The sequence below is a fragment of the Meleagris gallopavo genome, chromosome 1, assembly GCF_000146605.3.
Source record: "Meleagris gallopavo isolate NT-WF06-2002-E0010 breed Aviagen turkey brand Nicholas breeding stock chromosome 1, Turkey_5.1, whole genome shotgun sequence".
Classification (NCBI taxonomy): domain Eukaryota; kingdom Metazoa; phylum Chordata; class Aves; order Galliformes; family Phasianidae; genus Meleagris; species Meleagris gallopavo.
The window spans coordinates 82,559,648-82,573,035 of record NC_015011.2 but is presented as its reverse complement, the minus strand read 5'-3'; the positions used below and the strand labels follow the sequence as shown (position 1 = coordinate 82,573,035).

The 13,388-nt window shown below is 37.2% G+C and overlaps 1 protein-coding gene across 1 annotated transcript in view; it reads right to left on the bottom strand.

The window, feature by feature from the left end:
* DCBLD2 (discoidin, CUB and LCCL domain containing 2) overlaps window positions 1–13,388 on the bottom strand; it is a 42,290-nt gene that overhangs the window by 12,819 nt on the left and 16,083 nt on the right. Inside the window, exons 3-7 of the mRNA XM_019611868.2 lie at window positions 9,525–9,662; window positions 8,250–8,301; window positions 6,943–7,015; window positions 3,693–3,826; window positions 2,265–2,397 (exon numbers count right to left, since the gene is read on the bottom strand). Of these exons, the coding sequence (XP_019467413.1) occupies window positions 2,265–2,397; window positions 3,693–3,826; window positions 6,943–7,015; window positions 8,250–8,301; window positions 9,525–9,662 (530 nt within the window). The remainder of the gene's footprint in view (window positions 1–2,264; window positions 2,398–3,692; window positions 3,827–6,942; window positions 7,016–8,249; window positions 8,302–9,524; window positions 9,663–13,388) is intronic.

The window sequence follows — 13,388 nt, the reverse complement described above, 5'->3', positions numbered from 1 at the left end:
CAATCATCTTACTTGCCATGCAAATATTATACTGCCATCTAAATTTATTCCGTAACAATGCTACTAAAAAAACCCACAATGTCTTCTACATTCTTCCAGTCATGCTGGAACCAAATTTCTCATCTTCAGTATTAAAAGATTTACACTTGCACAAGAATAATGTGGATATTCTCTCAGTCACCTTCCACACAGAGCACAAGAGAAGCTCTGGGGGAACTGTCATGGTTTAAGAGTTTATCATGTGGTTGGTGTAGTAATGGGAAAGAGATTACTTAGATACTCACTCCTTTTGGAGCCTATTTAACTTTTGGTTTTCAAACCTACCTCAGTATTATAACATTAATTCAAATAAAATACCAAAGAACGTAGGAAGCAATGTGACAATCCTGCCCCTGAGTTCAAGTGCATCCTTGAAGTTAATTGTATGTTTTGTTACCACTCCTACTAAAAGTTCCCTCCTACACTGCATTCTTATGGCTTAAAAAAAAAATATTTAAAAAAAAATCTTTGTGGCTGATAGCCATTTGCTCATTTGTTGCCTCTGCTGGATGTACATCACCTGCTCCAGCACAAGATCACATGAGCACTTACTTAAACTCGAATTTTTTCCTCCATCTGTCACTGCAACCTAAGAAGCTGTCAATGTGAAGCAGAAATACAGCAGAGTCTATGTACTGACACTGTACGTGCTCTGTGGTTCTTCACTTAACTTCTGTTACTCAAATCACCAAGGCAGCCAGGTCTTCATGTACAATGGTTCCATTTTCCTCTGCACTGACCACATCTCTAGTATTAACACACACCACAATTTTGTACCAAGTCATGACATCAACTACTGTGAAAGAACCACACTAGTAACAATACCATAATCAGATAAATGTCATTACAGCACACTACAAAACCCTTGTTTTCCTTCAGCCAATTCCAAACCCATTCAGACACACATATTTCAATCTACATCAGCCTCTTGCTTGCTCAATAAATTGTTAAATGCTTCTCCAAAATTCCGCATTTTTGTCCAGATCAGCACTTCTCACGCTGAAAAATTAGTAATCAAAAAAGGATGTTAACCTGCACAACCTGCTGTGTGGTAAATCCAGGTGGCATTTTGTCCCATCTCTTCACATTCCCACATTACTTTCATACAACCTGTCAGATTTTGTCACATTTTGAAAGACAAAAAAAACAACAAACGCTGCCCTGATCACTGAGTTTAATATCCTCCAACCATAAGATCACTAGACAGGTGTTCCTTCTCCCAGCTTTTGTAAAGGTCTAAGAAAGAGATCATTGGATGTGAATTACATTTTTCAATTTTTGCTTCATTATATAAATTTCCACCTTCAAACACTTGTGCCCATCAGATTCCTGCATTTATCTCCCCATTTGGATCACTTTTATTAATATATTAGGGAAAACATTTGTTTACTTTTGGGAATGTATGCATGACTCCCCTTCTTTTTTCTTAACTAAACAGGATCCTAGTGCTTTTGTTGCATTCTTTGTATTGTTACTAAAACATCTAAAAGACTAAGACAAGCCCACTGTCTTCACAGTATTTTCACCACTCATTCAAAGATGGCACATTAAGTGACTTCCATTTAGAAAACTGCAGCTATTCTGTTTGAAAAGGAAGCAATTGGCAGAAAGTAAAAACATACAAAGCAATAAGCTTTAAAATGGGTCAACGTCTGTTATACCAATCATCAACATGGAACATGTTTACAGGAACAAATGAATGGCAGCCAAGGTGGAACACAGCACACACACAGAGCAAAGCACAAGAGATGTCTTTCTAGAGCACAGGGAAAAGTAATGTATCACACAGCATTCAGTTGCAAGAAATCAGGGGAAAGAAAAAAGTGTAAAAAGTGAGGGAGAAAACTGAGTAATTATTTTGAAATTTATGCTAAGTTTCTTAGGAGGCAACAAGAAAGCTGTAAGGACTAAATATGGAACAAAACCCTATAGTGCACAGTTGTTATAAATAAAGAGTAACTAACAAGTGCCAAACTCTGCTTCAAGCAGTGCATTTAAAGTGTGGGAGTCAAGTCACTTTAAAGCAGATTATACTGGAGGAAAAAAAACATGAAATAATCTCTTTTTGAAGAAGAGCAGAGTTTACTAAGGAAAGGTTTTGAATAGGAGAAAATTTTAAAAGATAAATAAGTATAGACTGTCAGGACAATCACCCTGTGGGACTGAGAAAGCAGGTTTTAGAATGTCTGTACTACTGAGGAAGCCAGTCAAAATATTAAACTAACCAGAACAAAAACTAAGAAATAAATTGGAAAGAATTGATATGAAAGGAGCAATTGATATGAAAGGATTATGTAATAAAATTTACATTGCTTACCACTAGTCTTAAATGTGAAGAGACTTGTAGATAACGGTCCCCTGCAGAGAACAAAAAGATGGCGTTTGTGGTAGTGAGGAAAACTGACACAAATTGCCTTCCATTTATTTTTCTCATCTGACTGCTTGCCTCTAAAATCTATGTACACGTGCCTGAATACAGAAAATTCATGAAGAAGTTGTAGCACAAACCTCTTTTCACCTGAAAGCTTGCCCAAGGATTCTACTGTTGTAACAGGCTTTCAAAGAGCCATCTACCCAGCAAGATGCAAGAGCTTCTTAAAATACCTCCCTTTTAAATGAACTTTATCACAGTAACAAGAATCCTCTGATCACTTAATTCTCAGGATTTCTGAGATAAAATGACAAGTTACAGCATAATATATTTCCATATGCAGCTACAATGGAAACGCCGATCATTAAGTAGAATTCATTTTGGAATTTCCAAAAACGCTGCATACAAACTCTCAAAAATTTCCATCTTCAACACACTGATATTTCCAGAACAACCAAGACTGAGAAGATTGTGTTCTTTACTATTCAGGTTTCATCTCACCATTTCCCAGAGTGAGTCGGCCCACACATGCTCGTGAGCCATTCCTCACACTGACTGAGCTCCCTGACCTAACCTCTGGCCTCTCAGGACAACAGTAGTTGCCCTCGCTTCGTAAAGACAACCAAGGGAAGTGACCTTTGTCTATAGGTTTCAAACACTGACAGCACTACCAAAACAAAGCAGTTATTATTTACTGGATTTTTTTTCCTAAGGTCTTGTAAAAAAAGACAGGTTTATTCTGCTAAACACATTATTCCTCAATTGCGGAATGGACTAAAATAACAGCTCTGGAGAGGGGAAAAAAACATCAAATGTTTCCCTGTCTTTCAACTCTCCACCCCCCAGATAAATACTCCCCCACACTGTTCAGACATGGAGCCAAAAATAAAAACAAAACACTATACACTAGTCTGTGAAATTTTAAGTTTTACGTGAAAAATATTGCTTGCCTCAGATACCAATTTTCCCCTCTTTTTCTTGAAAGAAAATTACAGGATTTAAATTGGTGATTAGAAAAAATAAACTGCACAAATTATTATTTTTGTACAGATCACTGGGAATTTATGGTCATGATGTATATTTTGGAAGACAAAAGTTCCTTTTAGAATTTGTAAAATTAATCTTTATGGTCTAGAGGTTAAAAAATTATCTGGTAAAACAATCGCACAACAGAATTGTGAGAACTTCACAGGCAGGTCCACTAGCTGAAATTACTCCTGGGAAGAGGCACTACCAAAACTTAAGGTGCTAAAGATAAGGAGGATGTAAAAAGTACACTTACACTTTTGAGGTGACATTGTTAGCCAGTGAGCCTTCATAGTATGGAATGCCTTTGCTGATTACAACGTTAATTTGGCCACCCAGAGTATTTGACACGACGCCTGCATGAACACCAGCCATGCAAAGTGATGATGACTTATGGGGAACGAAAAAAAACAACATTACTACTATGTTGTAAATAAATTAAATATTACACTATCTACTATAAATGCTGCATTGCCAACTCATGTTCTTTGTTGCTATCATTACATTAAGAAACTTCTTATTTAGCTTTATCTCTGTTTTTTAGAAATCCTTAATCTCTGTTTTTAGAGGCTTACACAGAGCTATTCACAGGCATCTGCCTCACAAAACACTGTAGCATTCGGAGACACATATCACTCTGCAGCCCTCTGCACTCCGTTGGATCAACTGAATTTTAGAATATCAAGGGGAACCAAGCTATCTTTGAAGGTTCACCCGGGTACATCTCCGTATACATTCCACAAACCACATTCAGCATTTTATTATCAGTGTGGTATTGCAGCACGGCTTTGCCTAAGCCAATAAACAACAGACAACTGCAGATTTTTATTTAATAGTTGTTTTCCACATCAATGCTGCTGGCTGCTACTACTAAATAAAGTTGTCGGATTTTTCTACCAATCATTCCTCTGAGTGCTATTAAGCCTCACAGCAATTAACCTAAAACAACAGCAAATCTTGTCTAGAAAAAGGGAAACTTCACAGAACCACAGTATATTCCAAGTTGGAAGGGACCACAAGGATCACTGAGTCCAGCTCCTGGCTCCACACAGCACCATCCAAAATCCAAACCCTACGTCTGAAAGAGGTGTCTCTGACAGCCAGGGGCAATGCCTGCTGCCCTGGGCAGCACGTTCCAGGGCCCCACTGCCCTCTGGTGAAGAACCTTTCCCCAACTCCCACCCTGACCCTCACCAGAGAGCAGAGCTCAGAGCTGCCCCTCCTTTCCCTGTGAAGAGCTGCAGCTGCCATGAGGCCTCCCCTCAGCTCCTCTGCTCTGGGCTGAACGCACCACAGACCCTCAGTCTACCCCCTCACACACCTTGCCCTCCCGACCCTTCCTTGTCTTTGCAGCCCTCCTTCGGACACGCTCTAATAGCTTTACGTCCTTCCCATTCTGTGGCACCCACAGCTGCACCCAGTGCAGGAGGTGAGGCTGCACAGCACAGAATGGAGCAGGATAAGCCCTCCTCACCCCGCTGGTGGCAGCACTGGGCCTGGGTACAGCTGGCCCCTTTGGGCTGCCAGGGCACACTGCTGGATCACATGCTGTCAGCCAGAATCCCCAAGATCCCCATCATCAGGGTTTCGGATAGAGAGGCTGGAGAGCAACTTCATGGATCATTTTTCTTCTTATTTTAAAAACAGAACAACTTTCTTCACTATGGCCTCTCAAGAAATAACTGCATCATACTACAGGCCAGAATGCCTCTATATCTCAAGCTCACTGGCACAAAACCTTACAAAAATATTTCCAGACATAACTCTCCTTAGTATATTCACACACAAAATCTCTAACTCTTTTTAGATTCTTATTCCTTACCCCACACATACCCTCAAAAGCTTCTAGATAAATGTAATTTATCTAGACTTTCCCAAGTTTCCCACTCCCCCTTATCTCCTCTTGGAAGTAGAAGTATGGAGATTCTGTAGTAAACGAAACTGTCTCCTCCCTGCTCACCAGAAGATGTCAGCAATGAGTGCTCCAAGTCCTCAAAGGGATTACACAAAAGAATCAAGATTTAGGGTATTCTTTAAAGCAGCACACAGCTAAGATCTTTAGGAAGCGATGCAAGCAAAATGTCTACCTGAAACTTTGTAATAAATGCTTTACAATTTGATTTCTTTCCACCCAATTTGACTTGTGGGAAACTCTCTGCCCTTTATACAGGGCACTAACATCCAAAAAGAAAGTCACAGGGGATTTATTTGCTTAAGTTTTCTTTTTCCTTCATAGAGAAGTTTTTCCTGATTTTGGCCAAAAAAAAAACCCAACTCCAACAAGCAAGGCTCCTACAGATGCTGCAAATATGAGAGACAGAGAATCAACTCCATCTTATAAATAGGCACAAAAATTATCCTGCAGCTACCTAGCAAAGACTCACTGCAGAACATAACACATAGCTACACTGTGGTGACTTTGTTTTTTAAACATATGCGTAGTTATTTAAGCAGGTAGCCTAGGATTTACAGGTATTTGAGAAAAGAAAATGACAGAGCGGCACATTTTAGGTTCATATTAAATATTAAGGATCAGTGTACATTTTTTGTTAACATTCCAAGTAAACTACGTTATTACAATTCAATTTCCAGTTAATAGAACTATTAATGCCATATAAACTGTTTTGCAACTGTTTTCATATCTGTCCAGTGTAAACAGTGTAAATAATTGAAAGTCTGTTTAAAATATCATAGTATCAAGAGCAAGACAACTTCATTAAAAAAAAAACAAAAAACACAACAACTCTGGTTCTCTCCATAAAGCTGAAATTCACAACTTGAAAAAGCCAACAGAAACAAAGCAGGAAGTATCAGAATATTCTGGTTGATACACCATTTTCTAAGAAGGCCTTGCAAGCAAGTATCTATTGCATCACCTTTTGGAGATGGCAATATGGATTCATTGAATGGTGTGGTTTGGAAGGACCAGCTAGTCCAACTCTGCTGTCAGCAGCGGAGACACTTTATCAAGTTGCCCAAATCCCCATCCAGCCTGGCTTTGAACACTTCTAAGGATGGGGCATCCTCAGCTTCTTTGGGTGACCTGTTCTAATGCTTAATCCCCCTGGTGGCAGAAAAATTCTTTCTAAAATTAGACTAAATCCAGTTTCTTTCAATTTGAAGCCATTACTTCTTGTCTATCACTACAAGCCTGCACTGAAAGCCTTTTGTCACTGTAAGACCTTCAAGTATTATCAAAAGGTCGCAAGAAAGTTTCCCTGCAGCTGCCTCCTTTCCAGGCTGAACAAGCCCAGCTTCCTCAACCTCTCTTCTTAAGAGAGATGTTCCAGCCCTTTGATTTTAATGGGCCCTCTCAGACTCACTGAAGCACCAGCCACTGAGCAGCTGTGCAAAAAAAAACATGAGTAGCATGCCATTTAATTTAGGAGGTGCAACTTCCAGAGTCCAGACAGCAGAGCTAATACAAATAACTATAATTGAGTTTTATTCAAACTTTAAGTATTTTACCACAATTAATGTGTGCCTACAGTAGTAAGTTTACTTACATCTCTGTATCCATGGGGAATAGTGCCTGAAATATCAGCAAAAGGAATCACACATCCAGCTGGGCAATACTTACTGGAAGAAAAAATAATAATAAAAATTCAAGTCAAGGCATGCATGCAGCTACAATTCTTTCAAAACATTATAAAATAGACACTTTATTTATTTATAATACACTGTTATTACTTTTCTATCACTACATAAGGATATATCCTAATCAAAGACAAAAGAAATCAGACAAAAACATAGAACTCTCTCAGCTGTAACTCAGTTCTAGTCTGAATATAATAAAATTGATATAAATACTTCATGGTTTCCAGAAATTGAAAGCCTTGTAGGTAGCAGTATTTATACATTATATTTTATGAACTAGAGACCTGCATATACATTTGTTTTGCATCTTTAAATTGTGTACCTGAAAAATAATGGTACTTTGCAATAGCTCCTGGCAATGCTTTGATCGTTAAAAAAGAAAGAACAGGTCAAATATTCAGCTAGCATCATTAGCTCAGGGAAAGAAGGGAAAGACATCTGCACATCTGATGCAAGCCTGTGTTTTAGCCAAGATTTAACAACCAACTTGGGTAAAATATCAATTCAACAAAAGTTGAAGCAATTTTGCAGGTACCATGAAAACAATGAGATTTGGAGACCTAAGCACATATTGAGTAAAACTACAGCCTATAATTTTGGAACTTGGGAAAAAGAATGAGGAATGCAGGTTTCACAACTTCAGTACTTAAGATCTCCAAAAGGTAAACTTACATACTTCATGATAATCTACAGCTTTTAACACTGTTGTTGCTTTGGAAGAAACGGGGGACAAAACAGAGAAATGATGTGTTTCCAGAAAGAAAAGCGTTTTGTATCTCTATAGAACCTCGTTAACTCACACCAGGCTGTGAAATGGGTTCATAATTTTTCACCTATTCCAGAGTTTAGTGCTCCTTTGATAACTTCAATGTGAAATTCAGTATTGAAAGCATATACGTGCTGTAATATATATTTATAAAAGTGATATTTTTTTTCTATGGGAATGTAATATTAGCTTATATGTGTAAGTGCAAATTAATGAGGTTCTTCTGTGTATGGTATGTAAGATAAAAAAAAAAAAACAGGAGAGAGGGGATGAAGAACAAATGCAAATGTGAATATTATTCAGTTCTCTCCCCAGTCTCTTCATTTCTCAAGTCCTCAATCCTCAGTTTTCAAGCTGTATCAGATGTAAGTTATAGAGTGAAATAGAAACACCAAAATGACCAAGATGAGAGAAGGGCAGTAGGAGAAGAAGAGGTAAAAGCAATCTTACTTGAATTCTGGTTCGGAAAAATGACTTGCATTGTCCAAACAGGTAATTAGGTCTGGAAAGAAAAAACGTTGGGTCAAGAGGGTGATAAAGACATCTGGTTTGAGCATGCTTTTTAAAGTGTACATAATTTTCTTGCAGTCAGTCTTATGTTATAGCAGGACCTTGTAATTTGTCTTGAGTAACTGGGAAATACATTGAGACTTACAGAGACGTGAAGAAAAGCACTACAAAGATATGGCTTTTTTGGTTTTTTTTTGGCTTTTTTCTGCATGTTAATTTGTAGCTATGCTTCAGAGAATCTACATAGGAGACATAAACATGCGCTCTTTTCACAAAAGGAAATTGAAACAGAGAAAATTACATTAGTAAGCCAGATAAACAGGCCTGTGTTTTCAGCATGTAACAGCCCAACAATATTGAAACCAGGCAGCACAGGAAATCTTACAGTGACATGTTACTGGCATTCATGACTTCTTTCAACTTTTATGTTTCTGTGCAATGTGTGAGCACAAACAATCCAAAACTGAGAAAAGCATCAGAATATCCACAAAATTTTTAAAATGAAACTTCTTCATCTGCTCTTTTTAGAACTACATCTAGGAAGTATCTTCTTGAGCTCTGTGCCTTGCAAAGCAGTTCCTGGTTAATTCTTGTCTCCTTTCGGACAATATACGTCACTCATCTCCACATGAGTGGAAGTAGATGCAAAACACAGCAGCCTCTTTTTGAGGCTAGAGAAAAAAAGAACAAAAATAACAAGGAAAAACAAAACAAAGCAAAACAAACCAGCAAGAAAAACAAAACAAGAAAAAAAAACACGCTGAAAACTAGTTAGCAGTCACAGAGAGACTATAGAGTTAAGGAAGTAAAGGAAATTATGACTGAAATAAATTTTGCCATGAGGTGGACGTGCATAGAATATATACAGTTAGATAAGAAAACATTTCAAAGTTATCAGTCATCTTGATTATGGCCTGAAAAAATGCATTTCATCCTTTATCCGGAGTAGTTTTTTCATTCATAACAGATAACTGTGATTCTTGCTGAGGGTAAGCTTTGATAACCCTTCTTTTCCTTTTTTTCCCTCCTTTTTAAACTACAGTAAGTTAAATAATAAGTTTAATTTCCTATGCAGAAATATCAGGAAGACTGTATCATAAGTCATCATTTTTAGAAGTCAATTTGTAAGAATGTGGGTAATAAAACCGTTCTGCGGTTTTACTAGACAACTCTAACTTTACCAGCACAGAAAAACTATGAGGATTTTACAAATACCTGATTTGTCAGTGGTTGAGTAAGCTGCAAGAAATCCACGTCCCGAAGTGTGTACTCCACTCATGAACTGCACTGTGACTTCATTGCTTCTTGAAGTTATTAAACCATCCATTTGAAAGCCAAATCCACAGTACTTTCCTAGGGAAAGAAGGGGAAAAGAGTCACGGATCCAAACCAACTTCAGTAACAAGTATCTTTTTTCATTTCCAGTATAAGCTCACATTGCATCTGGTGTATATTCAAAACCAAATACAGGCAGTTGATAGGAATGAACGTGGTCAGTGTCTGTTTAAAGCAAATACCAAAGTATATTTACTTTGACACTGCTAATAGATGAGAGTCACTGGTATCCCTAACACTTTACACATAAATGTAACCATATCCCATTCACCTCCAGCCATATGTATCCAGTCCATTCTTCCAAGATGAGAAAGATGGGGCAACAAGAATCATGTACAGAAGCATACAAGGAAAAAAGCCCTTCTCTTCCCTCAGCTGTTGGAGTGTTTCTTCCCTGCTGATTATTTCATGCTTTCTGTCAATTGCTTTTCTTACTTTTACAACAGCAGGCATGAGTTGCTGCAATTCAGCATCAACATACAAGCATATCTGAGTTCTATTAATATAAACTTGCAATTGGCCCATTTTTTCTTTTGCTGCACCTGTAACACCTAAGAGAGCTACTGCAGCTATCTCAGCAGGACAAAAAAAAACAAAAACAAAAAAACCAAAAAAAAACAAAAAAAAACACAATAACCCACAAACCAGATTAGGCTTGTTCTGCATCTGGGTATTTTTCTTGCCATCCAAACTGACTATAATTAGCACATTTTAAACTGAGAAACTGGAGTCATCAGATATTGATAATATCTGCCTATTAAGTTAAGAATTACTACCAAATGACTTGAAATTACCTGGATGAATGCCTATGAAAGTCAAATCAACATGGAATTCTCCAATTCTACTAACTGAAACTTCACTAAACTACTGACCAGTTCGTTAGACAGTTACGAAAATGTTCTGCTCCATAGGCTCTCTTAAACAATCAATATTATAAGCCAACCACAACCCTATTTAAGACTCTGTGTGGACAACCACCAACAGCAGATGGCTCTGAATGTTTCAATTTACCATTCATTCATTCGTTTTCATGATATTTAGGTTATCATCTTGTAAAATCGCAAAAAAAAAACAAACAAAACAAAATAAAGCCAGGCTCCCTTTTCAAGATGGAGTAGAATAATACTGCCTTGCAGAAACAGTTCTTAACTAAGGTAATGTGCCAAATTCCTTTAAAAAGTGAACTGTACTCTCAAACGCTATTTAAATTAGAAATATAAATTCCTATCATTCATCAGAAGTATCTAGATTTTGTTTATTCTGGTATTTTTTCATACAAAGAATGGGTATTTTCATACAAAGAATGGGTACTTTGCCCTCAATCGAGTTTCAATTATTAATTGAATTCATGATGATGAATTGCAGCATTTTCCCCAACTACTACTTTTCTCATTCTTTTCTCCCATTTTTTTAAAATTCATTTTCAGCCTCTGGCTCTTTTTACACCACTGACCGGCATGAAACTCCTCTCAGACACACTTTTGAGACCCTAAATCATTTTCCTAGCTCTTCTTTGGTTTCCTTCCAGATTTTTAGCAACGTATTTTTAAAAAGTAAGTGCCAGAAATGGACAAAACACGACTGCAGTGATGACTGTCAATTCTATGCACAGAAAGCTACCCGTTCGTCTGCATGCCCTGAAGGAACCAAAGCACTTTTGAACAACAACACTACAGTAGGAGGTGAATCTCCATAGTAGCTTACATTCTCCGCTCCAATAGATCTGACCTTATATCAAATACATTAAATAAATATACTTGTCTGTAAATGTCTATTGGCTGGATTGCAATGAAATCTAATACAAAACACCTCTAGATCTTACTTGAAAGAGAGAGAAATTTAACACCGAGGATTCAAAGCTTCTTTTGATTTACTGATAAGTATTCAAAAGGCTTGGACTGAGAACTAATCCTTAAGAGCTTCATAAGAAGCCTTCTCTGCTTATCAATGAACTAACCCAGTAACAATTCAATTTGAAATCTAATCAGCCAACTTTTAAAGCAAGTTGGAGTTAAAGTAGGTGAATTCACTGAATTCCAGGTTTTATGTTTCAGCATTAGAACGCAGCAGCAACGCTGAATGAAAAAATTAAAAAATTAGGACAAATTCAGAAGATAATCCCTTCCAAACAAATTCAGATCACTGTTTAATCTCACCATTTGCTGCTTCAGATACAAACATTTAAGAAATAGCACCATCTGCATCTGCTACTGTTAAGATCATTGTTTGTTCCGTGATTTCATTTATAAGGAGCAGAACACCACACACATTTGCTCAACATACTTTGCTACTACACCAGCTGGAAACAGCTGAAAGTCAAGAGAAACAAATGAAGTAGAAAATTTACTCCAACCCATTAAGTCACTTGCACAAGTGAGTAATAGACTTATCAGAACTGGACGTTCCTTGCCATTTAAGGACTTCAGTGCTTTCTATTTCAGACTAAGTCTGGCTCAGCGGCTCCAAGCACGTATTTATTTTCACACATGCTTAACTAGGTACCGGTTGGAAAAGATTGTTAACAAAGCTAACATTCCCCTACCTTTCTTATAAAAAGACTCAACATGAATTGCACTAAAGCAATCTTGGGGAAGTAAATCTCTAGACAAAGAAGGGAAAAGAAAATGAATCTGCACAATAACAACCAATGTTAGTAAAGGAAAAATGATAAATCGAGTTTTATGAAGAATAACCGAAAGGATCTTAAAATCCTACAAATACCGTGATGTGGATAATAATTTCAGATAATAATTTCACACTGCTACCTGAAAAGTAACTGCTTTACAATCATGAAATCATAAAAAGTACAAAGTAAACTACAGATTCCTTACCATCAGAAAATGGAAGATATTTAAATTATAAATCATTGAAGCTTGACATCTTTTAATAACACCAAGATGAAGAGCTCAAAAAACAACTACTTCAATACAAGAAATCAGGCATTTCAGATAACGTATGTATGTATATATACACTTTACTTTGCCTTTTTTTTTTTCCTTTTTAAAAACAATGCTCAGAATTTTGCAACTCCTTCAGTGCTTACAATGATCTCGCAGAGTCTCTTGCAACTCTGCAAGCTACTGGGAAATGTCTGAGAAAAAGGAAAATTATAACGGAGTTTCCTTCAAGAGTCTGAAGATCACAAACTATCACAGGATCTGTGTTGCTTTTAGCATCTATCAGTATGCATGAACAAAATATAAGATTCTCTGCTATTGTGGAAATTCATCGTGCTTTTTGGTATTTTTGTCATCTAGGAACGGAGTCAGGACAGACATATACATACACTTTCATAATACAGTAAACAAAATGCGACCATGTCAGAATAATTAAGAATACTCTGGCCTTCCAGAAACGAGCACATCACCAGAGATGGTGGTAAAGTTGGTGAGGTACAGGCAACACTCATTATGTTTTGCAGAGTTTCCTTGGCATGAAACTCAGGAAAAACACAACTTTGACTACAGAATTCCTAAAATTCCTTCCTTCGCTTTCTTTGAGATTCTTGTACATAACAAACACTTCCTTCTTTTCACCACTTCTCCTAAGTGTCAAAATCTGCACTGTACAAAGTGTTGCATGCACGTATCAGGCAAGGTCTCATCACATCCAATAACCAACTGAAGTACAACAGCTTTCACTGAAATACCATAAAACTGTGGTTATTCTATGCACAGTAAAGGCTACGAAGGTGAAATTAAGAGTTACAAAAGTACTAAAACCATCTTCCAAGCCCTATACATG